Genomic DNA, 26,520 nt, shown 5'->3' with positions numbered 1-26,520 from the left:
GCCAGCTGTGGCCTGATTGGGGTGTGGCCCCAGCTGCAGCCACTTCCCCAATCAGCCCAGCCTAAAGCCCCTTCCCAGGGCTGTTTTTAACCCCTTCAGGGCAGGAGCAAGGGTCCACCCTGCTACACAGAGGTTTATTAGATGATAGGAACACGGTCTAAAACAGAGCTTGTAGATACAGAGAACAGACCCCTCAGCAAGGTCCATTTTGGGGGGCAGTGAGCCAGACACCCACATCTGCACTTCACTCCTCCTCCCCAGCCAGCTCCAAACTGAAACTCTTCAGCCCCTCCTCTCTGGCCTTTGTCTCTTTCCTGGGCCAGGAGGTCACCTGATCTCTTTGTTCTCCAACACCTTTAGCTATCCCCTTGCAAGGGGGAAGGGCCCCAGCCATTAGTTGCCAGGAGACAGTATCGGCCATTTACGCACACTGGCCTTTATCCCACCACCTAGAGACTTAAGAAATGCATAGGGGGAAGTGAGGCACCTCTACAGTATTCAGAGGAAACATTAAGAACAGTCCCACTTCGTCACACTTACACTGGTGGGAAAAAACCTTCTGTTGCTGTAGGAAGCACCTAAACTATGGTGCTAAACAGCTGTAGCTGTGTCACTGTAGCACCCACACTGAGTCAAGCCCTAAGGCCTTGTCTACACTACAAGACTATTTCGAATCTACTTAAGTCGAATTTGTGGATTCGACCTTATGAAGTCGAATTTGTGTATCCACAGTAAATACACTAATTCGAATTTCTGAGTCCACAGTAACGGGGCTGGCGTCGATTTTGGAAGCGGTGCACTGTGGGAAGCTATCCCACAGTTCCCGCAGTCCCCGCTGCCCATTGGAATGCTGGGTAGAGCTCCCAATGCCTCCTGGGGGAAAGATGTGTCGAGGGTGCTTTTGGGTAACTGTTGTCATTGAACCGTCAATCACGCCCTCCCTCCCTGAAAGCTCCGGCGGGAAATCTGTTCGCGCCCTTCTCTTGTCAGTTACAGCGCGTACGCCACAGCACTGCGAGCATGGAGCCCGCTGCGATCATCGCTGCACTTATGGCCGTTGTCAACTCCTCGCACCTTATCGTCCACCTCTTCCACAGTCAGCTGCTGAGAAATCGGGCGAGGAGGCTCCGGCAGCGTGGTGAGGACAGGAAGTCACAGAGTGGCGCAGACCTCTCACAAAGCAGGGTACGCCGCGCAGTGGAGATCATGGTGGCAATGGGTCAAGTTCATGGTGTGGAACGGCGATTCTGGGCCCGGGAAACAAGCACGGACTGGTGGGACCGCATAGTGCTGCAGGTCTGGGATGAATCACAGTGGCTGCGAAACTTCAGGATGCGTAAGGGCACTTTCCTTGAACTCTGTGACTTGCTGTCCCCTGCCCTGAAGCGCCAGGACACCCGGATGCGAGCAGCCCTGAGTGTGCAGAAGCGAGTGGCCATAGCCCTCTGGAAACTTGCAACGCCAGACAGCTACCGGTCAGTAGCGAACCACTTTGGCGTGGGCAAATCTACCATGGGGGTTGCTGTGATTGAAGTAGCCCACGCAATCGTTGAGCAACTTCTCTCAAAGGTAGTGACTCTCGGAAACGTCCAGGACATCATAGATGGCTTTGCCGCGATGGGATTCCCAAACTGCGGTGGGGCTATAGATGGAACTCACATCCCTATCCTGGCACCAGCCCACCAGGCCAGCGAGTACATTAACCGAAAGGGCTACTTTTCAATGGTGCTGCAAGCACTGGTAGACCATAGGGGACGTTTTACCAACATCTTCGTTGGGTGGGCGGGCAAGGTTCATGACGCGCGTGTGTTCAGGAACTCTGGTCTGTTTAAACGCCTCCAGGCAGGTACTTTCTTCCCAGACCACAAAATAACGGTTGGGGATGTGCAGATGCCTACAGTGATCCTCGGGGACCCAGCCTACCCGCTAATGCCCTGGCTCATGAAGCCCTATACAGGCGCCTTGGACAGAGAGAAGGAACTCTTCAACTACCGGCTGAGCAAGTGCAGAATGGTGGTGGAGTGTGCTTTCGGACGTCTCAAGGGGAGATGGCGGAGCTTACTGACTCGCTCGGACATCAGCGAAAAGAATATCCCCGTAGTTATTGCTGCTTGCTGTGTGCTACACAATCTCTGTGAGAGCAAGGGCGAGACCTTTTTGTCCGGATGGGAGGTTGAGGCAAATCGCCTGGCTGCAGTTTACGCTCAGCCAGACACCCGTGCCGAGAGAATATCCCAGCGGGAAGCGCTGTGTATCCGGGAGGCTTTGAAAGCAAGTTTCCTCGGAGAGCAGGGTAACCTATGACTCTCCACTTGCTTTCAAGAGAAACTGACCCTGGGCCTGTGTCTGTATGTGTCGATTTCGATCTGCGGTTACATACCCCGTTCTCAAAGTTTCCCCCACTCCCAAAGCACGTTTTAAAGCAAATTAATTGTTACACTCATTATTAATAAATCTTTGTTTTACTTTGCATTTCTGTTCAGGTGTTGAAACATGGACGCATACTGTGCTGGGCACGGTGTGCACTGATGTACAGACCGCTTGTTCCATAGAGGAATGACATCCTCCTGCTCCTACATAGGTCTCTGGGGTGGGGGACGGTTGCAAGTGGTTGTGCATGAAGGGGAGGGATTGCAGGAAGGGGTGGGTTTGCAGGAAGGGGCGAGTGGTGCCTTCTTTGGATAGGGGTTTGGATGACGGCATTGGGCTGCGGGTTTGGGCGTAGGAAGGGGTGAGGGGTGTGGGGGAAGGGTGAGTATCTGTCCATGGATGAGGGCTCTTGTTGGGGCTCAGGGCAGCGGAGAGGCTCGTTGCTACGGTGGAAGTGCATGGTAAGGGCAGCGTGCCTTAACATTAAGGGGATGGCAGGCGCTAGGACCCTGGACAAGCATACACATCACAGAATGACCCGGGGCAGCATACACCACACAGAGTGACCCTGGTGCCTACTGACTGCAGTGTGTGTGTGCCCTGCAGTTGATCATGGCCCCAAGTCTGTACCCTGGTAATGTAGGCTATACCGTGCAATTATAAATCCCCTCCCCCCCCCGCATACACAAAAAAATCCTCTGACACGAAAGACGTGACCGAAACAGTGAATAACAGCAAACAGCTTTTAATAATCTAATACACAGTGGGGGGATGAAACTTGGATTTGGGACTGGGTGAGCCTGTAAGGGAAGCACTTCTACAAATTTATAGCGTGAGAGGTGTGTGGTACATTAGCGCTATGCAGTGGTGCAGTGACAGTTCTCACGGCCCCTACCGCCCCTCCGTCTTGTACTTTTGGGTGAGGGGGGGGGCAGGACTTCTTGGCGGGGGAGGGCGGTTGCAGATACACTGCAGGGGGGCTCTGTCCTCCTGCCTGCGGTCCTGCAGAACATCAACAAGGCGCCGGAGCGTGTCCGTTTGCTCCCTCATTAGCCCAAGCAGCGTTTGAGTCGCCTGCTGGTCTTCCTGCCGCCACCTGTCCTCCCGTTCGATGTGTGTGCGATGCTGTTGACATAGGGTCTCCCTCCACTGTCTCTGCTCTGCCGCCTCGGCTCTGGAGCAGGCCATCAGTTCCGCGAACATCTCGTCCCTAGTCTTTTTCTTTCGCCGCCTAATCTGCGCCAGCCTCTGCGAGGGGGATGCCGGGGCAGTCCGGGAAAGAGCCGCAGCTGTGTGATGGGAAAAGTAACTGATTTCCTTGAACAGATACATGTTTGCGAACAGTGAACACAGTCTAGTCAGTTTCTCTGAACAAGACCATACAGGGCAACAAGTCTCACGAGATCTCAGGACAAGTTCGAGATTTCGGAATACGCTCTCATTGGCTGCGGCATTGCACAGGAGAGCGGACAAGTGGGGAGAGACAGCTGAATCCGTCTAGCAGACAGTCCTGGTAAGCCTTACAGTACATTCTGCTTATCAGTTAATGGATAGCTGTGCCCTCCCACTAAAGGCAATCTGGAAATCATATACTCTGACCCTTTTCCAGCCACTCCTGCCAGTGCACGGGAAAGATCAATGTATGCTTTTCCTATGTGGCCTACAACACGTGGCTGTTAAGCGAGGGTCATTGTTATGCAAAGTAAAAGTCAACCATTCACAACAGTAACAATACACTAATTGCCCTAATTAGATGCAGCATTTCATGAACGAGATCACCCTGATGCGGGTCCCTCGGAGTCACAAAGAGCGGATGCTAAGGGAAGCCCTGCAGAGACCAGGACCATATGCAGCCATGCTTGTGGAGGCGATGATTCCCATCTACATAAGGATGTCCTGGCGCGGAAGAGTGTGCTTCCACGGAGCACCCAACAAGGCACCTCTCCCCAGGAACCTCCTGCGGAGGCTTTTCGAGGACCTAAATGAGACCTTTCTTGAATTGTCCCTGGAGGATTATTGTTCAATCCCTATATGTGTGGACCTACTTTTCATATAGTTTTTCATTGAAAATTTTATATATAGTATTTCTATTTTTTTATACCTGTTTTATAAAAAATAAATGTTTACATGTTTAGAGCACTTACCGCCTGATCCTTCCCCTGATTCTGAGTCCGGGTTAACGGCCGGGGAGGGTTGGTAGGGGATCTCTGTGAGGGTGATGAAGAGATCCTGGCTGTCGGGGAAAGCGGTATTGTAAGCGCTGTCGCCTGCGCCGTCCTCCACAGACCCTTCCTCATCTTCCCCATCGGCGAACATCGAGGAGGAACTGTCCAGGTTCACTATGCCATCCACTGAGTCCACGGTCACTGGTGGGGCAGTGGTGGCAGACCCACCTAGAATGGCATGCAGTGCCTCGTAGAAGCGGCATGTCTGGGCCAGGGCTCTGGAGCGTCCGTTTGCCGCTCTGACTTTTTGGTAGCCTTGTCTCAGGTCCTTGATTTTCACGCGGCACTGCATTGCATCCCGGCTGTATCCTTTCTCTATCATTGCTTTGGAGACCTTCTCGAAGGTCTTTGCATTCCGCTTGCTGTAGCGCAGCTCCGACAGCACAGACTCCTCGCCCCACACACCGATCAGATCCAGGACTTCCCGGTCTGTCCATGCTGGGGACCTCTTTCTATTCTTGGATTGGCCGGACTCCTCTGCTGGAGAGCTCTGCATCGTTGCAGGTGCTGCGGAGCTCGCCCCGATGTCCAGCCAGGACGTCAGGTTCAAAGTGCCCAGACAGGAAAATGAATTCAAATTTTCCTGGGTCATTTCCTGTGTGGCTGGTCAGAGAATCCAAGCTCCGACTGCTGTCCAGAGCGTCAACAGAGTGGTGCAGTGTGGGATAGCTCCCGGAGCTACTAAGTTCGATTTGCATCCACACCTAGCCTAATTCGAGCTAGCCATGTCGAATTTAGCGTTACTCCACCTGTCGGGGTGGAGTACCGAATTCGAACTAAAGAGCCCTCTAGTTCGAATTAAATGGCTTCCTGGTGTGGACGGTTGAGCGGTTAGTTCGAATTAACGCTGCTAAATTCGAATTAAAGTCCTAGTGTAGACCAGGCCTAAGAGTTAATGGTCATCCACTCTGGGAACAGAAACCACAGGGTGTGATGTGTGTTTCCAATCAAAATGATCACATGTATGGAAGATCACAATGAACTGTTAGTGAATGTTTCGAGGGCCATGACTGTTCAGGAAAATTATTTGACAGATTAATAGAATTTTGCAAGCCGTTCACAGGAAATTTGTGAATTAAATAAAAAAAAGTGAATTTCATGGAATAAGTTATTCATCACAAACTATTCACTGAGTCCAGGCTCATTACAAGAACAAATTATTTGAAAAACATCTTCGTCAAGAAACTAGTTAAATGCGAAAAGCTCCTGTGTAATTAACCTCTTCACCCCAAGCACTTCTCTGCCTCCCAGGATGGAACACAGTGTGAACTTTGGACCAGCACTGCTTTACTGATGTCATCCTACCTCCCATTTGCATTAGGAGACTGCCGTGTGAAAGCTGTCTGCAGAGGTATAGAGAGCGATTCATCTTAGGCTTTGGTGGGGGGGCTCATGCAATCTCTTATGGGTACAAGAGAAAAGAGCCTGCTGATATCCAGTCATCCTCCAGTGGCTGTATAACGGTACCACAGAAACCCTGCAGTTTGGTGCTGCTAGCAGCCTCTGTGCTCAATAGACGTAGGACAAGGATGCTGCAGTTCAATACTGTGCATACTGGAGGGCAGGACAGGTACCACAGGGTGGGCTGTAGGCCAGGGCTGAGGTGCAGTGGCAGAGCTGTGTATGGGCCCAGCAGTGGGATTATAGAGTATTAGAGGTTGGAAGCTCATTGGAACAGGGACTACCTTTCCCAATGTTCTGTGTTTGTACAGCATCACGGTCTAGCACAATCAGTTCCTGGTCTATGACTGGGGCTCCTATACGCTATGATAGCACAGATAATAAATATTAATAATAATCAGTACTGTCAGAAAAACCGGAGAGTAACCCCATGTTTTTCTTTCACATAACACAAAATACAAAATTAACAGCTGCAAGGGCAGGGAGACAGCTTGTTAACCCTCTTAGCACCCCAAATGCTTTCTTCAGGCTCTCACGCTTTTCAACACTCTCTGGGAGCATCCCTTTGTGTCATGCCATTCCTGGCTCAAGTGTCCTGAAGCAGCAGGGAAGATGAAGTTTGAGTGTCTGTAAATCTCTCAGGTTAGAGTTGGGAAGCAGGGGGGAGACAGTGAGGGATACAGAAGGCTGGGTGTACACCCCTGTCCAAACACCCAGAGACACACACTGTCACTTCCTGGGAATGTTTTTACATGTGGTTGTTTTTTTTTTCCCTAGAAACCGCACTTCCAAGAATCCAGGACTCTCTGCAGAGCCTAATCTGATCGCCCCCTTCCTGTCTGTTTGTCCACTGGCTCCCAATCGATCTGCAGCAGGGCACATGGAGGCCAAGCAGGAAACGTGAGCATATGGAAGCCATGGAAAATTCCCCTCTGCCCCTATTAAACACTAGGCCTCCAGGCCAGCTCCATGTTCAGATGGCAGCACAGCTCACAGCAATCCCAGTTCACCCACTGGCTGGCAGCGTGGGGAAAGGGACACACCTCACATACCCTCAAGACTCCCACACGGACCCTAGACAACCCCATGCCAATGAAGTGCTGAGGCAGCCATACTAGTGCTTTCGGGGCAGCAGCCCAACACAAGGCCACTGAGGGGGGCCTTTGATCCCAAACAGACCAGGAGGCAGCTACATGGATGCCTCCAGCATTAATCTTCATCCCCTCATAGCTGCCCCTGAACATTCGCAAAATGCTGGCTTCCTCTGAAGCTGCAAGTACTGGCCATTGTCAAAGACAGGATCCCACACGACATGAACCACTGATCCAATCCTGTCTGGCAATTCCTGTGTTCCTAAAACCCCATTTAGGCTAATGTTGGTGAGAGACAAAGGAAATGGGTCGTGGATTCTGTAGAAGTTAATCTGCAGACTTTATTCAAATGACTCTCCCCAATTACTTTTCTGCAGTAGTTTCACCCAGCTCTAGTCCTGACTTCCCACCCTGTGCTTTAACTGCTAAACCACACTGCTTCTCAGCTAAAGACCTGAAGAACATGGACCTGAGATCCCAGTCTCAAACAGAACAGGATTCCAAAGGAGCAGAGGCTTAGAAGGCAGGAAAGTAAGAGCCCATGTGTGGTATGAGAGCTGAGAGATACAAGGAACAACTAGTATGGTGGAGAGGTGATAATCAGAGCATACGTTAAGTCAAATCATTCCAAGCATGTCCAGGTCCATGTGTGCCCTTAAAGGAAAGTTGTCTCCTCTCTGCCCAGCACCAAGGGGAGCGAATAGTGTTTGCAAAGAAAGGTTGGGGATTTTTAATTAAAAATTGACATTTCCAAGTCTCTTTTGGTACTCCCCAGCTGCCCTGGCATAGCTCCTTTTATCAAAGGATCCCAAAGCCCATTCAAAAGGCGGGAAAGCATTGGCATCTCCACCTCACACACAGGAAAGTCAGAGGCACAGAGGTGGGAAGTGATTTGCCATGGGCCACACAGCAGTTCACTAGCTCAATGGCTGTAGTCACAGTAACATGAGCAGCGGCACAGGCTAGTTACAATGAGTACAAACCCACCTGGACCCTGTGGGTACGTAATCAGGGCAACTGGATCATGATACTATTCCCCAGGTTACTGTGGCTACACTACTCTTTTGAGCTAATATGAGTATATCTCTGCAATCTAGGAATCACACTGCTAGCTGAAGGGGGCAAGCAGACAGCAGTGGTTTTAGTGCATACTCCCATTCAAGAACATCAGAGTTATAAATAAAACACAATACCCCTGCTCTTGCCAGAACAAAAAAAAAAGAGTCAGAAACGCACAACTAAGGATGCACGTTCTCAAAAAAAACCTTAACTCTGCCCCATAACAATGCTAGCCAGCCGGCCATCCCTTTTTCTGTCTTTGCACGTAGAGTATCGGAAATGTGCACCACAGAAGATGGGGTTTACAATTTTTCATACACACACATCTCTCATGCTGAATGTGCCTCTTAGGGGGTAGCTACACTTGCAGATGTAGAGCGCTTTGAGTTAAACCGGCCTTCATAGAGCACAGTAGGGGAAGTGCTGCAGTCTGTCAGCACTGACAGCTTCAAGCACACTGGGGTGGCCACATTAGCAGCTCTTGCAACAGCCACAGAGAGCAGTGCATTGTGGTAGCTATCCCAGCATGCAAGTGGCTGCAACGTGCATTTCAAATGTGTGTGTGGGGGGGGTCGAGTGTGATAGGAAGTATGTTTTGTGTATGTGTGGGGGGGAGTAGATTGGGAGGGGCTGAGAGCATATCAGCATGCTGTCTTGTAAATTCAGATAGTAGCAGACTCCCCCATTCCCCCACCTCTCTCTCTCTCACACAGCATTCCACAGACGGAGCTTTCAAAGGGCATATCCAAAACAATGACAAGAGTGGCCAGTTGACTTAAGGGATTATGGGACATTTCCAGAGGCTGACGAGAGCACAGTAATGCAACACCTCGTTCACACTGATGCTGGAGCGCATCAAACATTATTCTACTTGCCAAGGTGTAGTCAGAGCGCTCTACATGCCTTGCCAGTGTTGATGGGGAGTGAGCTAGTGCGCCCGGGGCTCCTTTAACGCACTGTAACTTGGAAGTGTAGCCACGCCCTTAGTCCTGACTCCATCCTTTCCTCTTTACAGGTCAGTGATTTATTTCTAAGATCTAGCCCCCAAAACCAATCTAAGACATGCTTGTCTGGGATTAAAAAGCCTCCTACAGCTCTGAAATGGTGCTGAAATCTCAGTGAGCCACAGGGCTGTGGCGCTGTCAAAGATTGCCCCCATGAATCCCCTAAGGCTCAAGTGGGGCAGTAAGCCCTGACAAGGTCTAAGGGGAGGGTCAGCGGTAGTGCTAGTTAACCAGCTTCTGTCTTCTGGCTGAAGACAGAAGCTGCTGCTGAATTGCCGCCGCCGTGGAAACGCGCGTGCCGCCCTTTGCAATTCGGCGCGCTGCTTGGTGCGGCGAAAATAGTAGAGCCTCCTAAGGATAACTGAAAGCTGTCCCTTCCTGTGGCTCTCCATTCAGCAAGTCCACAGGAAGGCATTTCAGAAGGTTCTGAATGGACCCGACTGTCCCTCTCTGGCATTAAAGCCATCTCTAGGGGAGAGGGATTTGGAGGGAGACAGTGTTTACTTTTAAAAGCGAGCCTTCCTTTGCCTAAAAATACAGCCTCACTCCGGGAGGAAAACAGACACCGGAAACCCTGTTAATTATCAGCAACAGGAAAATAATTCCTGGAAGTCAAAGGAACCTAGGTAGCGGGGAGTGAATCTGAGCCTGGAGTGCCCTCTAGGGGTGAGATATATGTTACAAAAATAATCTAGGAGGTAAACAATAGGACCAGATTAAAAACTCCTATATGTGAAATTATGATGAGGCTTAATTTAGCCTGTGGTTACACATGTAAGATAATATCTGGTTTGCCTCTGGCTTGAGACATCCCTCACATGATTTTGTTTTTCTCTATTCCATAAGAGGCTAAAACACCTGTACACTCGGCAGAAGAACAGCACACAATCTAGCCTGGGAATTTGTGGAAGATGTTTCCCCAAAAGACCAAGGCCCCATTGTGGAATTATACTCTATCTAGTCTGTAAGTTCTTTGGGGTAGGGACTGTATTTTTGTGTTTCTACAGCACCTACAACAATGGGTCCTGGTCCATGATGGAGACTACTAGGCACCACTTCAATCCAAAAAATAAGATACATAACAATACATGAAAAGTAGAGAAGAGCCAACCTTTGGCAAGAAAATCTCCACCCATTCAAACTGCTAATACAGGTAAATCTGTGGTGTAAATACAGAAATAAAGCCAACCACCTAGCTTGCAAATGGTTTTTGGTGTCTTGAGTCTTTCACTTTGATACTCAGAAATCTTATGCAGCCCTTGAATAGGCAGAAATTTTCTGAGACTGTTTAGTATCGGTTTCTTAAAGAAATCTGGCAAGGATCTGAACTGAACGAGCACTCGTGGACCCAAAGTCAATGATTAGATTAAAAGAACTCTGATTCACATGAAATTTCAGCTTCACCCTGATGGGTTTCAAAGAAATCCAAATGCTAATGTAAAATACAAGAAAGGGTGTGAAACTGTAGGAGTTGAAATGAATGCAAAAAATTGTGGGTTGAGAGTTTACACACCATGGAGATGGGTACAGTGTAAGAACTTGAATAGACTAGAAAGCAATGAATTCCACACAGGTGGAAAAGAAAACCAGAAAAAGGAGTTTATTTTTCATTTATATATTCGCTCATACAATCAAATATGATTTTGCTAGTTTCACACTCCTTACGTGTCTGTTTCCTTATTCTTTTTTGTATTAATGTAGCACCTTGGGGCCCCAATCAAGAACCAGGACCCCATTGTACTAGGTGTGGTACAAACGTGTAATAAAGACAGCTCCTTCTCCTAGCTTGTGCCCACGTTTACAGGCAGGAACATTTGTGGAAGCAGCAAAGTTTCACCAAATAGCAACAGGAAGCACATTTTGTACTTGTAAATACATCTGCATCAGAGTCTCAATAGTAAGAGTTACACTCAGCCAGTCAGGGAACAGAAACATGTCAGATGACTTGCGTGCAATCAGAATGAACCAGTTCAAATATGGGATAACAATTACTGGCAGTGAGCTGCCTGTGGATGATCTACAGACCAAGAATTATTCAAACATTATCTGGTGAATGATTTCTAACCACCAATCGCTATGAAAACATTGCAAACTGCTTCCAGACAAATCACAAGCAGGAAGATAGCTCAAATGTACTGACTACATTATTTGCTCAAAAAATAAATTAGAGATTTTCCTGTTGTATTTTTAAAGTAAAATGGAATTCCTGAAAAGTTACATTGGCAACATATGCAAAGCAACACCCACCCCTGAAACACACCACACAGAGCTCAATGTTTGAAGCAGCAGATTGAAAGGAGCTGGACACCTACTCAGTTTGTGCAACAGATTATACACAGTATGTGGTGTTGGAAAGAGTACATGCACAAAGCATCATCCAGCTGGACGGTGCTCAATATCTGGACCTGTCCCCACCCACTTCCTATCCAACTAAACTCCCCCAAAGCTGGCCCATGAGTGCTCCCACATAGTGTCACAACCTGATAACTGGGCCACGTGTTTGGTGTGATTGTGATGTAAATGGTCTTGCCCACACACCTTCTCAAGACAACAAACAACTGAGTTCCCAATGTTTTTGTCAGCTTGACATTAAACTAGAGGGCACGGCTGGGAATGGTGACAGGGTAGGATGGGATTAAGGCCAGGCAGAAAGAACACACAGATCTTCAGCCGTCTCTGCATCAGATACCAGAAGTGACTGCCTCAAAATACAGCAGCTTCATCAGAGCCAGCAGCAGGTGCTCCCATTATTTAATGTACAATCAACAGACTCAGACCTGAGCAATACACAGACTTATACAGCAGCAAGAGTGAAACTCAGCATACCTCACCATCTCTCACCATGCCACTGCTGACCAGCATATGATGTTACAGAAATGATGATGAGACAACAGAAAGCCAAGAAACAGCAACAGCTACAAGAGAAGCAGCAGCAGCCTGGGGGATATGCTGCTGCTGCTCTGCTTTCTGAGTAAGACAGATACTTACTCTGCCACAGGGTAGGTTCCCCTCTAACCCCCACTCATCAGCACCCGCCCACTACTCCTCCCTATCACCCTCACTCATCAGATCCTTTGTTATTTCCTCTTATATTTCCAGATGAAATGATACATAGGACAACTCCTCTGTCCTCCCAAACTCAGCAGCAGCACAGACCATCTGCCTGCCAGCCTCTGGCCTCTCACAAGTGCCTGCCTGATTGCTTCCTCCTTCCAGTTAGGCTTGGCAAATTAGATCTAAATTAGTGGGTGGCAAGACATGCCATGTTTCTATACAAAGGAATTTGCTGACATAAGAAACATTCCCAGGAACCTCAACAAAGGGGAAATTTAAAGCCTTTTGAATTTCTAGGAGTGCGCCAACAAAGGGTTCAGCGCCCATGTGCAGAAGAGGGGTGACCCTGAGGCGATTTCAGCTGGGATCCACTTGGGTGGAATGAAGAAATGTGGCTGCATTCTGTTGGTTAAAAAGGCACTGTGGCTGGGATGTCTATGGCCTTGTCTGCATGGGAAAGATTTTTTGTTATAACCTAAGGTGTGAACCACTGTAGTTATACCAGGATCAACTCCTATGTGGGCAGTCTTATTCCAGTTTACAGTGACCTTCTTTAGGTTTAATTTATGTCACTTGTGAAGGGATTCAAGCTATACCAAACAAAAAAGCCACTCTTATACTGGAATAGGAGTCTCCACACAGTGGGTTATAGTGGTCTAACTGGTAAAAATTTCCCTTGTAGACAGGGTTCCTGCCTGCGCTGAACACCTTTAAATGCAGCATGTTCCAGCACACTGCATTGTAATTTGGGCCAGTGGAGATGCATTTACCAAATGGGCACAACCACCAATGCTCTCTTGCATTGTTAATCATGGCCTGCTCTGTATGCAATAGGCCTTTGTTTAAGGACTGGCGGGCAGGGCCGGCTCTAGGCACCAGCATTCCAAGCAGGTGCTTGGGGCGGCAATCTTCAAGGGGCAGCAGTCCGTGCGTTTTTGGCCCCAACCAGTGCGCCTAATTGCCGCTGTGGATGGTGGGGGCAGTCCGTGTGCCGTTAGGGCGGAATGCGCGTTTCCGCGGCGGCGGCAATTCGGCGGCAGCTTCTATGTTCAGCTGTCCGCGGCGGCGCAGCTTCTGTCTTCTGGCTGAAGACAGAAGCTGCCGCTGAATTGCCGCCGCTGTGGAAACGCGCGTGCCGCCCTTCGCAATTCGGCGCGCTGCTTGGGGCGGCGAAAACAGTAGAGCAATTCGGCTCTGCTGGTGGGGCTGGTGTTGCATGGAAAGAATTAGAGCATAGCAGCGAAGGAAGCCTCATCAGCAGATGTATTGACTTTCAGAACATACAAGCTCCCTCTGGCATTTGTGCCAACATTGCAGCCATGAATTAGAAGAGGGTCAGAGACCGGAAATGCTCTCTGAAGTTGACAGGAACAGGACTACCTATGCAACACAGCTGCTAGAAACTCTACTTTTTGGCTGTTGATTTTGGATGTAGCTGTTGAGGGGAAGCTCTCTAACTAAGAAAACAATCATCATTCAGGGCACCTGCTCCAAACAAGGCATTAGACACAACTCGGGGAGTCTCCACTCTTCGATGCGAGCACTACATTTTGAGAAAGTAATCTTGGTGCAATTTTGCCTAGTAGGTAGAACTCTGCATGGATAAAAAATTTGTATCTGCATCCAATCCACAATCTGCAAACATGGTCCACAGATGCAGATATCCACCGATTTCCAGGGCTCTATTAGTAGGAAACTAATGAGGTTGTGCTGATATCACAGTCCTGACTGGGACTCCAGCGCTGAACATTCATGGGATTTTTCACCTAGGGCCTGCTCATCCTTCCATTAAAATCAATGGGAGCTTTGCCACTGACTTCAGGAAGAGCTGGATCGGACCCCTATACTCTTGCCTGACCAAATAATAGAAATGTTTTTTTCTCAAATATTTTATTTTTGGTTAATGAAAGAAGCAGGATGGACAACCCTGGGGACTGGAGGTCCTCTCTTTATCTACAGATCAGGTACAGTGCATCTAGGTGCTTTCCACACACAGTCTTCCTCACCCCCCACTCCCCATCCCCAATACAGCTCACCCGTGAGCTAGCAGATCCGCCCTATATGGGTTATGTATTTCAGTCTCCGTGACTCATCCTTCCTTTGGCATCTCTGAGACTACCAGCAAGGATGCTAATTGTATCGGTCACTTTTGCGACGTGGGCACCTACCTAGGAGGAACTGAGCAGTGACCCACCAATTTAGTTCATAATGGCCACCAAGCTGTAGTCAATTGGTAAAAGCACTTAGTTACTAACAGTTGGGAGCAGATTTGAGCCAGAGAGCTAGAGATGAAAAGCTCCATGGCCAATCCTCTTAGCCATCCAATTTCCTTACTGTGTCACCAGTCCAGGTGGATGAGGAACACAGTGTGACTCAAGGGATCGGTATGACCCCACCATGTCTAGGACACTGGTTCAAATACAGTCCATGCCAGAAATGACCTGTTTGGTGGCCTAGGAAATGAGTCAATGATCTGAGTCCAGTTTCTTCAGTGCTTGTCCGGCAGAAGCTACCCAAAGGGAACAGCTTCCATCCTCTACCAACCCAGACTCAATCTGAAGCAGCAAAGACACAAATAGGCTCCAGGTATCCCACTACCAATATCCTGAAATTTCAAATGAGTGATTGCTACCTTCAATCACAGGCTGATTTTGTTAACATAAGCTCTGAATAGCTGCAGGCTTCTTATTCTGGTATCAAAGTAGCAAGCCAGTGGGCTCTATTAACAATGTCCTTAGGCTATGGAGAAAGCCATTACCATCGCAGAAATAAAGGAAAATGCTCCAACTACTTCCACTTGGGGTTTCATTGTGACTGGCCAAGGTGAAATAGATTTGCTTACAAAGCCTGCCCTAGTGTGAGGCTGGGAGAAACACAGTCTCTCCCCTAAGAGCATGGGCCAGGAAGCAAAGTTCACCTACAACAGTCTCAGATAAGACGGTTACTCACCTTTGTAACTGTTGTTCTTCGAGATGTGTTGCTCATATCCATTCCAATTAGGTGTGTGCGCGCCGCGTGCATGTTCGTCGGAAGATTTTTAGCCTAGCAACACTCGGCGGGTCGGCTGGGTCGCCCCCTGGAGTGGCGCTGCTATAGTGCCGAATATATACCCCTGCCGACCCAACGGCCCTTCAGTTCCTTCTTGCCGGCTACTCCGACAGAGGGGAAGGAGGGCGGGTTTGGAATGGATATGAGCAACACATCTCGAAGAACAACAGTTACAAAGGTGAGTAACCGTCTTTTCTTCTTCGAGTGCTTGCTCATATCGATTCCAATTAGGTGATTCCTAAGCCTTACGTAGGCGGTGGGGTCGGAGTGAGATGTTGCAGAATGCAAAACTGCTGAGCCAAAGGCTGCATCATCTCTGGACTGTTGGACCAGTGCATAATGTGAGGCAAAGGAGTGGACCGAGGACCAGGTAGCTGCATGACAGATCTCCTGGATGGATACGTGAGCCAGGAAGGCAGCAGAAGAAGCCTGAGCCCTGGTGGAATGTGCACCCTGGTGGAAGGTGTGAGGTGGCTCGATGGAACATGGGCCAAGTCATAGCAGGTACGGACGCACAACGTCACCCAAGATGAAATCCTCTGGGAGGAGACAGGTAGGCCCTTCATTCGGTCTGCCACTGCGACGAAGAGTTGGGGTGTTTTACGAAAGGGCTTTGTCCGCTCGATGTAATATGCGAGTGCCCTACGGACGTCTAGGAAGTGCAACTGTTGCTCCCTTTGCGATGAGTGTGGCTTCGGAAAGAAACCGGAAGGAAGATATCCTGGTTGATATGAAAGGCCGAAACCACCTTAGGGAGGAAGGCCGGATGTGGCTGCAACTGCACCTTGCCCTTGTGAAACACAGTATACGGTGGGTCCACCGTGAGAGCCCGAAGCTCGGAGACTCGTCTGGCCGATGTAATGGCTACGAGGAAAGCCGTCTTCCAGGACAGGTATAGCAGCAAGCAGGTTGCCAACGGCTCGAATGGGGCAGTCTTAAGTCTGGTTAGAACCAGGTTGAGGTCCCAGGTTGGGGCGGGGCGGTGAACTTGGGGGTATAAGCGCTCCAAGCCCTTGAGGAACCTAGAAACCATAGGGTGCGAGAATACGGAGCAGCACTCTCCCCTGGGTGGAAGGTAGAAATGGCTGCCAAGTGCACCCTCAATGATGATACCGCCAGGCCCTGCTGTTTGAGAGACCAGAGGTAGTCCAAGATGGAATGGATCGGGACCTCGGTGGGAGTAACATTGTGCGTTTCGCACCAGCAGGAGAAACGCTTCCACTTGGCCAGATATGTTAACTGAGTGGAAGGTTTCCTACTACCCAGAAGTACCTGTTGAACCGAGGCAGAGCAACGTAACTCGGATCAGTTTAACCATGCAGCAGCCATGCTGTGAGATGCAGGGATTGCAGGTCTGGGTGGTGAAGTCTGCCGTGATCCTGCGTTATAAGGTCTGGGTGAAGAGGCAGGGGAATCGGGTTGGCTATCGACAGGTTGAGCAACATGGTGTACCAGTGCTGCCTGGGCCACGCTGGAGCGATCATGATCAGGTGCGCTCTGTCCCTGCGGAGTTTTAGCAGGACCCTGTGAACCAGCGGGAACGGTGGAAAGGCGTACAGCAGTTGGCTCGTCCACAGCATCAGAAATGCGTCCGAGATCGAGCCCGGGGAGAGGCCTTGGAATGAGCAGAACGTCTGGCATTTCCTGTTCTTGCGAGAAGCGAAGAGGTCTATGTGGGGAAAGCCCCACCTCCGGAAAACAGAATGGATAACGTCCGGACGAATCGACCACTCATGAGACAGGAAGGATCTGCTGAGGTGATCCGCCAGGGTGTTCCGAACCCCCGGGAGAAAGGAGGCTACCAGGTCTATCGACTGGGCTATGCAGAAGTCCCAGAAGTGGATGGCTTCCTGACAAAGAGGGGAGGACCGTGCTCCTCCCTGCTTGTTTATGTAAAACATGGCTGTTGTGTTGTCTGTGAACACTGAGACACAACGGCCTTGTAGGTGCTGCTGAAACGCCTGGCACGCAAGGCGGACTGCTCTCAGCTCTCGGACATTGATGTGCAAGGCCAGCTCTTGAGCTGACCAAAGGCCTTGGGTGCGAAGCTGACCGAGGTGAGCACCCCAGCCGAGAGATGACGCGTCCGTTGTCAGGGACACCGAGGGCTGGGGCGGATGGAACGGCATTCCTGCACACACCAGGGAGGGCGTCGATCACCAGTTGAGTGAGCCTAGGATGCTCGGGGGGATGCTGTCTCTGCCCGGGTGGTACACCAAGGTGAGCCACGATTGGAGGGGACGGAGGCGAAGTCTGGCATGTTTGGTCACGAACGTGCAGGCAGCCATGTGACCCAGGAGACCAAGACAAGTGCGAGCCGAAGTTGTCGGGAAGTTCCGTAGATCTTGTATAAAATTGTTACCATCGCCTGAAACCGAGGCTGAGGTAAGCAGGCTGTGGCGAGATTGGAGTCCAGGATGGCCCCAATGAATTCTATTCTCTGTGTGGGAACCAGAGTGGATTTCTCCATATTGATCATCAGACCTAGACGCAGGAATAGGTTCTTGATGATGCCCACATGACGAGTAACTTGGGCCTCGGAGGTCCCCCGAATGAACCAATCGTCTAGATACGGAAAAAACGTGTATCCGACAGCGGCGGAGGGAAGCGGCGACTACAGCCATGCACTTTGAATACTCTTGGGGCTGTAGAGAGGCCAAACGAAAGGACCGTAAACTGGAAATGAGGACGGTTGGCCACAAACCGGAGGTACCTTCTGTGTGGAGGATAAATGGCGACGTGAAAATACGCGCCCTTCATATCGAGGGCGGCATACCAGTCTCCGGGATCCAAGGATGGGATGACGGTCCCCATGGATACCATGCGGAACTTCAGCTTTATCATGAACTTGTTGAGTTCCCGCAGGTCTAGGATAGGACTGAGACCTCCCTTCGCCTTGGGGATTAGGAAATAGTGGGAGTAGAACCCCTTCCCCCTTTCGTACCTCCTCTATAGCTCCGATGGTGAGGGGCGTCCGCACCTCTTGCAAGAGGAATTGCTCGTGAGAGGGGTCCTTAAAGAGGGACGAGGATGGAGGGTGGGAGGTGGGGGACAAAATAAACTGGAGGCGGTACCCAAGTTCCACCGTGCGTAGGACCCAACGATCTGAGGTTAGATGGGACCACGCAGGGAGGAAAAAGGAGAGGCAGTTGTAAAAGGGAGGGAACGGATCCTGGGTAATAACTGGTACACCGTCCTCGGGCGTGCCTTCAAAAGTTAGGCTTTGGCCCCATTGGTGGTTTAGAGGGACCCTGATTTTGGCCCCCTTGGGGTCCTGACTGGCGCCTACGACCGCCTCGGCCACGCCTGCTGGCAAAGTCCTGTCTTTGTCTAGGCACAGGGTAAGGGCGGTGAGGCTGGGGATGGAAAGGTCGGCGCTGAGTCACCGGCGTGTGTACACCGAGAGAGCGCATAGTGACCCTGCTGTCCTTTAGGTTTTGCAGCCTAGGGTCAGTTTTTTCGGAGAACAGGCCTTTGCCATCGAAGGGCAAGTCCTGTATAGTATGCTGCAGCTCCAGGGGAAGGCCCGACACCTGGAGCCATGAAATGCGCCTCATGGCAACACCCGAGGCCAGAGTCCTGGCAGCGGAGTCAGCTGCATCCAGTGAGGCCTGCAGGGAAGTTCTCGCCACTTTCTTCCCTTCTTCCAGGAGGGCAGCAAACTCTTGACAGGAGTCCTGAGGAATCAACTCCGTAAATTTGCCCACCGCCGCCCAGGTGTTGCAATTGTAGCGGCTAAGCAGGGCTTTGCTGGTTTGCTATGCGGAGTTGCAGGGCCCCTGCCGAGTACACCTTACGGCCCAGTAAGGCCATTCGCCTCGCCTCCTTCGATTTAGGGGCTGGTGCCTGCTGGCCATGGTGTTCCCTCTCATTGACGGACTGAATGACAAGGGAGCAGGGGGGAGGCTGTACATATAGGTACTAGTACCCCCTGGAGGGTACCATGTACTTGCGTTTGACTCCCCTGCCCGCGGGTGGGATAGTGGCTGGAGACTGCCAGATGGTATCCGCATTGGCCTGGATTGTCCGAATGAATGGTAGGGCCACTCTAATGGGGGTGTCAGCCGACAGAATGTCTACGATCGGATCCTCTATCTCCGAGACTTCCTCCACTTGGAGGTTCATATTGAGTGCCACCCGTCTCAGGAGGTGCTGATGGGCCCCCAAGTCGATTGGAGGAGGGCCCGAGGAGGATGTTCCTGCCACCGCCTCATCTGGGGAAGAGGAAGAAGAAAGGCTGGGGACAAGCGGGTCCTGTGTGGGCTCGTGCTCCTGGACGACCTCCTGTTCCGGTGGGATCTAGGAGTCCGGTGGCTGAACCGGGGCTTCCTCCGTACCGGTCGGAGGGGGACGGCTAACTGTCGCCTCTGGCACCCAGTGCTCTGATGGAACAGAGCGAGATGGGATCACAGGTACCCCTTGGGCTTGGTGGTACGCCCAAGGTGTCCAGAATGGCCACTGATGGGGGCCAGGGTCCTGGGCCTGGGGCTCCTGGAAGACTCTGGTGGGCACATCCGAATCACGGTCCTGCGCGTATGAACTGCCCGAGTGGGACGACACTGATGCATGTCTGGATGGCCACGGAGGAGCTGAAAAGCCCTGGGCAGAGTCTCCCTCTCTAGCTGACGTCGCTCAACGCAGCACCGGGGATCGGTACCGGGAGGCACACCGGTACCGGGAGCGAGAACGGGACCTGCGACCGGAGCGGTGCTGGGAGGTCGACCGAGATCTCGAGGCTCGACGTCGGGAGTGGCTACGGGAGTCACGGTGCCTGGAGCAGTGCCGGTAGCTGGATCGGTGCCGAGTGTACCGGGCCGGCGAACGGGACGCTGACCAGTGCCGCGAGTACGACCGGTACCGAAATGGAGAACGGTGTCGGGACTGCGAGCAGCGTCGGGATCTGGATCGGCGACGGGACCGAGAACGTCTGCGGGACCGCGATCGTGAACGGTGCCGCTCTGCGGTGCCGACGGAGGGTGGTCTGATCAAGGCAGGCTTGCCGATCGACTGTATAACCCGCACCGGCGGTGCCGGGGGTTGAGGCAGCGCAGACTCTGTCATTGCAATCAACTCCCTCGCCGTGGAAAATGTCTCTGGCGTGGAGGGAATAGTGAGCTCAACCACGGCTCTCACCGGGGAGCTTTCAGGCACCGGACTCAATGGCTCTTGCGTGGCCGAAATCGACGGTGCCGATATTGTCGGTGCCATGGCAGGTATCGGTGCCGGGCGGTCCGACTTAGTATAGCGCTCGGGCTGCGGAGCAGGCGGCTCGGACGCAGCAGGAGTCTTGTGCCTCTTCGCCCTCGGGGAGAGGGATTGGTGCCAAGCGGACGTTGGTGCTGGCGACGGCCGGTGCCGAGAGGCCTTGGCGGTACCGGCGCGATCCGGTGCCGAGGGAGCGCTTCTTGAAGACTGTCCAGCGCTCGGTGCCGAGGGCGGAGGAGTAAGAGCTGCCTCCATCAGGAGCTGCTTGAGACAAAAGTCCCGCTCCTTTTTGTTCTCGGCTTAAAGGCCTTACAAATGCGGCACTTATCTGTTAGGTGAGATTCCCCGAGGCACTTAAGACAGGAGTCGTGGGGATCTCTTGTCGGCATCGGCTTGTGGCAGGCCAAGCACGGTTTGAAACCCGGTGAACCGGGCATAGGCCCCAGCACCGGGTGCGGGGAAGGGGATAATCCCCGAACCCCTCTGAACTATACTACAAATGAATAAAGTTAACTACAACTATATAAATCTGAACTATATACACAAGAATTAACGAGAGAACTACAAGTAGCTAGGGAAGTGGAGGTCAGCTAAGCCGCGCTCCACTGTTCCAACGACCGACATGGGCGGTAAGAAGGAACTGAAGGGCCGTTGGGTCGGCAGGGGTATATATTCGGTGCTATAGCGGCGCCACTACAGGGGGCGACCCAGCCGACCCACCGAGTGTTGCTAGGGTAAAAATCTTCCGACGAACGTGCACGCGGCGTGCACACACCTAATTGGAATCGATATGAGCAAGCACTCGAAGAAGAAATCTCCTTTCTGCCTCCTCTCCCGCCCCACCCCAAAGGAAGTGTGAGGTGGTCGGTCTGGGCATCTCATCACCTATAGACAGACTCTCATGCAGTACAGGGCACATCTGTAGCAATGCAGTGCATGGAAGAGCAGTTTAAATGCCTCCTTTCCAAGGTCTTACCTCTGTCTCGGGCCGAGGAATGAAGACTGGGGGTCTCATCTTGAGGGTCAGTTCCCGGAAATCCCACTCACCAAGGACGTACTGCACAGGCATCCTGCAACAGGAGGGGGTGGGTTATGCATCACATTAGGACTAGGCTCCCCTGTTACAGACAAGCCTTCAACCATCTTCTTATCAACCTCCAAGCCATGGGCATTGTCACTGCCAGCACCTTTGCTTCAGGGGATGAAGGGCAATGCCTGGCGCTGCTAAAGATCCTTGGATGTGGAACTGAAGGGGTCTAACAAGATGATCCATGAGCACGTGGGCAGTGAGGAGATAATACATGAAGCCCAGCATCCACTGCTGACACACAGTGCCTCTTCTAGAATCCCCTACATACTCCCCTGTCATGCATCGCAGAGCTAACCCTCACTGCAAGACACAAGCATGTTCCATAACCACCAGTCACATGGATAATTTGGAGGATGTATGTCTGCAGTATCCAAAGGGTTAAGTTTTTTTCCATATCTCCTCTGGGCTCACTCCAGATGCCTTCCTGGAGGTCTCAGTTTTCTCAATGATCCAAGTCCCTAAGGATTTCCTCTCCTCACAGACTGCCCCACCATCTCCAGTTCCAGGTGACTTGCAGACACCAGGCCCAATTCACCCCTGTACTGAGAGATCCTGTGGGGAGGGAGGGAAGGGAATACTGGGTTTTGCCAACTCTACAACAGCCATGGAGACCCCAACATCAGAAAAATTCCCCAGAGGCTGGATCTGCCATCTCTGGGGTGGAATGTGACAACTATTTAACACTGCACAGCAACACTGCACAAGAGTTGAGGTCAGGGAGCTGAGAAGAGGACCATAGCCAGCGGAAACTGACAGGGGAGTGGTGGCACAAGGCACTACTGATAGTTTCTCTAATGGACTCGGAGCCAACATCCAGCTGGGCCTGGCCTCTTTTGTAAGTTCCACCCCATGCATCCTCCTTGTTCCAATGGCAAACTCCTATTACCGCCGCTCCCTGGTCATTCAACAACAAAAAGGTGCTAGCATCTGCTCTAGCACTTGAGTGTGAACACAACCCCCCTCGCTCTGTTTGTTTCCTCCATGCTACTTCCTTTCCCACTAGGAGGAGGAGATGCTGGATGATTTTAAAAGGAGACGCTCCTACCTTTGTAGCCGCTTCATACTCAGCTGCTGGATCTGCTGCCGCTGCTCCAATGTGAGTGGGGTGGAGAGGCTGCCAGCACCCAAGCTGTGAAACTGAAGAGGAAATCACTTTAATACCTGCCCAACTGTGCAGCTTGCTCACCTCTTTCTCCTGTCCCTGAACAGCACCTTTAAAAGGTATTGGAACATTCACCAATAAATAACACCCCAGACTCTTTGAGATCCCAAATCGTTAGCAGAATCTACATAGAAACTTAGAAGTGACTGATTCAAACAGTTCCCCTGCATTTACCTGCTAAGTTCTGGGGTTCAGGAGAGTGGGCCAAATTCAAGGCCACACAGCCACAGGTCCAAGCACAATCTGGGTGCCTGTTTCCCATGCTACAACCAGTGCTAACCCTGGCAGATCCCTGTATAGAAATCATTAGAGGAGGGCAAAATACTGTAAAAAAGGTAATGAATTTAGCCTCACCCCCATCCCCGTATGAGACAGGAAAGTGTCAACCTCCCCATTTCATAGCTAGGGAAACAGAGGCACAGAGAGATTAAACAATCTAGTCAAGATCTCCAAGTTTATTGACAAATCAGGAGTGCTGTGACCACACAATCATAATCCCTTCTGCACTACTTAACTGTCTTTGCTCCCAGGATGTAGGAAACGATATACTTGCTGGATTCCTGTGCTTCAGGGATCCCATTTGCCTCAAACACACCTTGCCAGTAGCTGACCAGCTCAGTGGCTGTCACTTTAGCACTGAAATTCTGCCTCTGAAGCAGGCGGTGGGGGTTTAGGACACAGCATTTGGGAGGACTCCCTCCCTCTCCTTCACAGAGATTCTGGAGGCCCAACAGCATCCGGCGCAATGGGCTGGTGAGGAGCCTCATCTCATCAGAGGCCACTTATGGTTTCCAAGCTGCCACGTGTGTCCTTCCTTCCCAGGCCACCTTCACCAGACCTAGTCAATCTCAAGCCTCAGCAGGCCAGCGGCATGGTCTCCTCACCACATCACGGCTGCTAAATGCCCACCAGACACTCTGCTGCTGCAGGAGTCTTCTCATGCCCATGGGCGTTGTGAAAGGCATCCTGCGGGCATCTCCTCACAACACCAGCTCAGGGCACCATTCCTCTGCTGAGAGAGAGAGAGAGAGAGCACTTGTGGCTTATGGGCTAGTGAGTCAAAGGGAATCCACCCACCAGAGTGAAGGGTGCTTTCCCCACTCCCAGCCAGAAAGGCTCTCATGGTGCACAGGAAAATACAAACAATCATTCATGCTATCACAAAATGCATCTATGGTTAAAGGACTGAGATTAAACAGCAGGGAACTAGTAGGGGCAGGACACTGGGAATGGGGAGCGGGAAACGGGGCTTTTCGCCTCTTAGTCACCAGCTCCGTTTCGTCTTGGACAGTAGCAACTGAGAGTTACAGTCTAAAAGGTGACTCCCGTGTGAAATGAGTCCATAGTCTCAGCCCCCTGCCCTGTGAACAAACATCCACACACCAAACCACTGCCACCATCCCTGGCTCAAAGTGCTCCCCACCCTCTTGCTGGCATTACAGAAGAGGCAGCGAATAGATGCAGAGTCCAGACTCCCCTGTAGGTAGTCGCTGCAGGGTTGAGGTGTGTTGCTGGTGGTCTGTGGGGACCATGGTATACTGTTGCTTGTACTGTGGATAAACAGACTCCAGGTCCCGGCTTTGGTTGGGGAGAAGCCAGTACACAGCTATGGTTAAACAGCCATCACTTCTTGGTCTTGGACCTTTTGTCCCACAATGCACATGAGGTGGCTGCATTGGACAGCGTGCCTGCCTCGGTTCTATTCTCCCCAATGCACCATCTCTGTATCCTGCCACCCTTGCTCTATTTCCAATCTGTCCCAAATTCTCCATCTTAATGTGAGCTCATGACACTTGGAGTGAAAGAGTGAGAGCCTCGCAAATTCACTGCCAGTCACCCTCCAAAACACTCTCATGAGCTGCATTGGAGAGTGAGCAGGAGTTGGGCTCCGGTCTCCATGTGAAGAGGTTGGGCATGGGAAAGGAGTGAGGACAGACAGTTGAGGGAGAAGGGATGGAAGGTAGATTGGCTCATGAAGGGTAGGAATGGGGGAGGGGGGAGGGAGAAACACACTAATGTGCAGAAAGGCCAGTCAGGACAGGAAAATCTGCCAGAGGGAAGTCCTGGACATCTTGGGGAGAGAAGAACAGCTGCATCCATGCATCGAATGAAGAGAAAAAAACAGGAAGACCAGAAGGAAAAAGGAGGAAAAAGAGAAAGGGAGCCAGAACTCTATAAAACAGTTGTTCAGCACCACACTTTGGAGCTGTGATTTAATGGAGGACACAGGCCAAAACTTTCCCCCCTTGTTCTCTGCAAGGGGATGCTCTCCCTTCTCAGTCCTTGCTCTCTGCAGCTGCTATGGCTTCTCCTTACCCCCACATTTTCTTTTTGGAAGGCTGACAGGGGTGCTGCTTAACAACCCTATAGATGCCTGTCCCCCGTGCACAGAGGGTCATTGTGAAAAGCAAAATAACCTTTCCCAGCTGCAATATGGCCTGAAATAGAACGACAAATGTTTTCCTATGAGGAATAACACAGGAGAGAACCAATCAGGTGAGAATTAAATGGACAGATTCAACCCACCTCTGCCCGCGCCCGGAAGTTTTACTAACTTCACTAAGGGAAATGTTCGCGCCCTGGTTTGTTTTTAAACTAGACTAGTGGGAACAGTGGCTTTTAACGACACACACTGTCACATCCCCCCGGTGCAGTATTTGCATCCCCACCGCGGCAACAGACCGGCGGGAGGGGGGGGGGGGCGGACTGACTACAAGCAGAGAGAACCAGGCGGACTCCATGGATTTTATCCCGCTGTGCTGAGGGAAACGCAAAACAAACGAACAACCAGCCAGAGGGGGGAGGGGAGTTCTTTGCGGTTTCCCGCCTGTTCCGGAGCCTAGGTGCTGGGACAGCAAAGCCACCAGGTTATTTACAACGTACCAGCGACCCAGACTCCTGGCAGTCCCCGCTGCCTTTTCCCCTGTGCGGGACCCGAGCCCGCCCAGCGGCTCTGAGTCAGGGACTCCCCGGGAAAAGCCGCAGCCTGCAGCGCGCGCGGCAGCGGCCCGTTCTCTCGACTAGCACTCAGGGCACTTCCTGCTGGGGCTGCAGGCAGCGCAGCCCAGGGTGCAACCGCGGCCTCCGTGCACGGTTCCCTTCGCTGCACTGTTCCCCAGCCAGCAGGGCTCCAGGCAGAGCGGCTGCTAGGAGGGAGAAAAGGTCGAGCTCACGGTAAAGCAGCGGCGGCGGCAGTAGCAGCTCGAACAATCCCGCCCCGCAGCGGGGGGGGAGCCAGGGGAGGGGGCCACTTCTCCACCAACCCCGGCGGCCCCGCCCTTGTGCGCTGGAAAATAGGTCCCAGTGCAGAGGTGGGTGACAAGGGAGCGTCCTCGAACAGTGCCGCTTGCACTATGGTGACTGCCACGTCCCGGCTGGGGTATTTTCAGGAGTTCAGAACAGATATTCCTCAGTTTCATTAAACCCCATAATGCAATTAACAGTGCCCCTCCTTGGAAGACTCAGGCAGCCACCTTTGAAGACTGGACCCCGTGCCTCATGATCCAGACATGGGATCTAATGGGATCTGTTCTACTTAGACTGGAGACCTTTGGGGGCAGGGACTGTCCTTTGGCGGTTACACGTGTGCACAATTCCAATCCTCAGCCGTCCATGAAATCTCTAGTGGCAGCCACAATGCAAACAATAAACATAATTCAGGGGACTGGTTTCAGCCACTAACACAAGGGTCTCTTCTCTGTGGAACCTGGAAAGTTTCTGTCTCTCACAACAGAAGTTAGTCCAATAAAAGATTTATTTTTTTTATTAAAGCTAATGTTAAAATGATCAAATACACAGGTTAAGGAAAGAG

At 51.4% G+C, this 26,520-nt stretch overlaps 1 protein-coding gene across 5 annotated transcripts in view; it reads right to left on the bottom strand.

Annotated features, from left to right (window-relative positions):
- HEMK1 (HemK methyltransferase family member 1) overlaps nucleotides 1-25,952 on the bottom strand; it is a 62,914-nt gene extending 36,962 nt beyond the window's left edge. For 2 of the 5 annotated variants that reach the window (XM_045025066.1, XM_045025065.1), the window contains exons 1-4: nucleotides 25,593-25,612; nucleotides 23,225-23,721; nucleotides 22,593-22,684; nucleotides 21,434-21,527 (exon numbers count right to left, since the gene is read on the bottom strand). In XM_045025066.1, coding sequence (XP_044881001.1) covers nucleotides 21,434-21,527; nucleotides 22,593-22,684; nucleotides 23,225-23,476 — 438 coding nt within the window. In that variant the 5' untranslated portion in view covers nucleotides 23,477-23,721; nucleotides 25,593-25,612. Of the gene's footprint in view, nucleotides 1-21,433; nucleotides 21,528-22,592; nucleotides 22,685-23,224; nucleotides 23,722-25,592 lie in introns of those variants that run through there. The other 3 variants (XM_045025067.1, XM_045025069.1, XM_045025068.1) reach the window with 3 other exon arrangements.
- Between the last annotated feature and the right edge of the window lie 568 nt (nucleotides 25,953-26,520).

This window comes from Mauremys mutica, chromosome 7, assembly GCF_020497125.1.
Source record: "Mauremys mutica isolate MM-2020 ecotype Southern chromosome 7, ASM2049712v1, whole genome shotgun sequence".
Classification (NCBI taxonomy): Eukaryota; Metazoa; Chordata; order Testudines; family Geoemydidae; genus Mauremys; species Mauremys mutica.
This window is presented reverse-complemented; position numbering and strand designations above follow the sequence as displayed.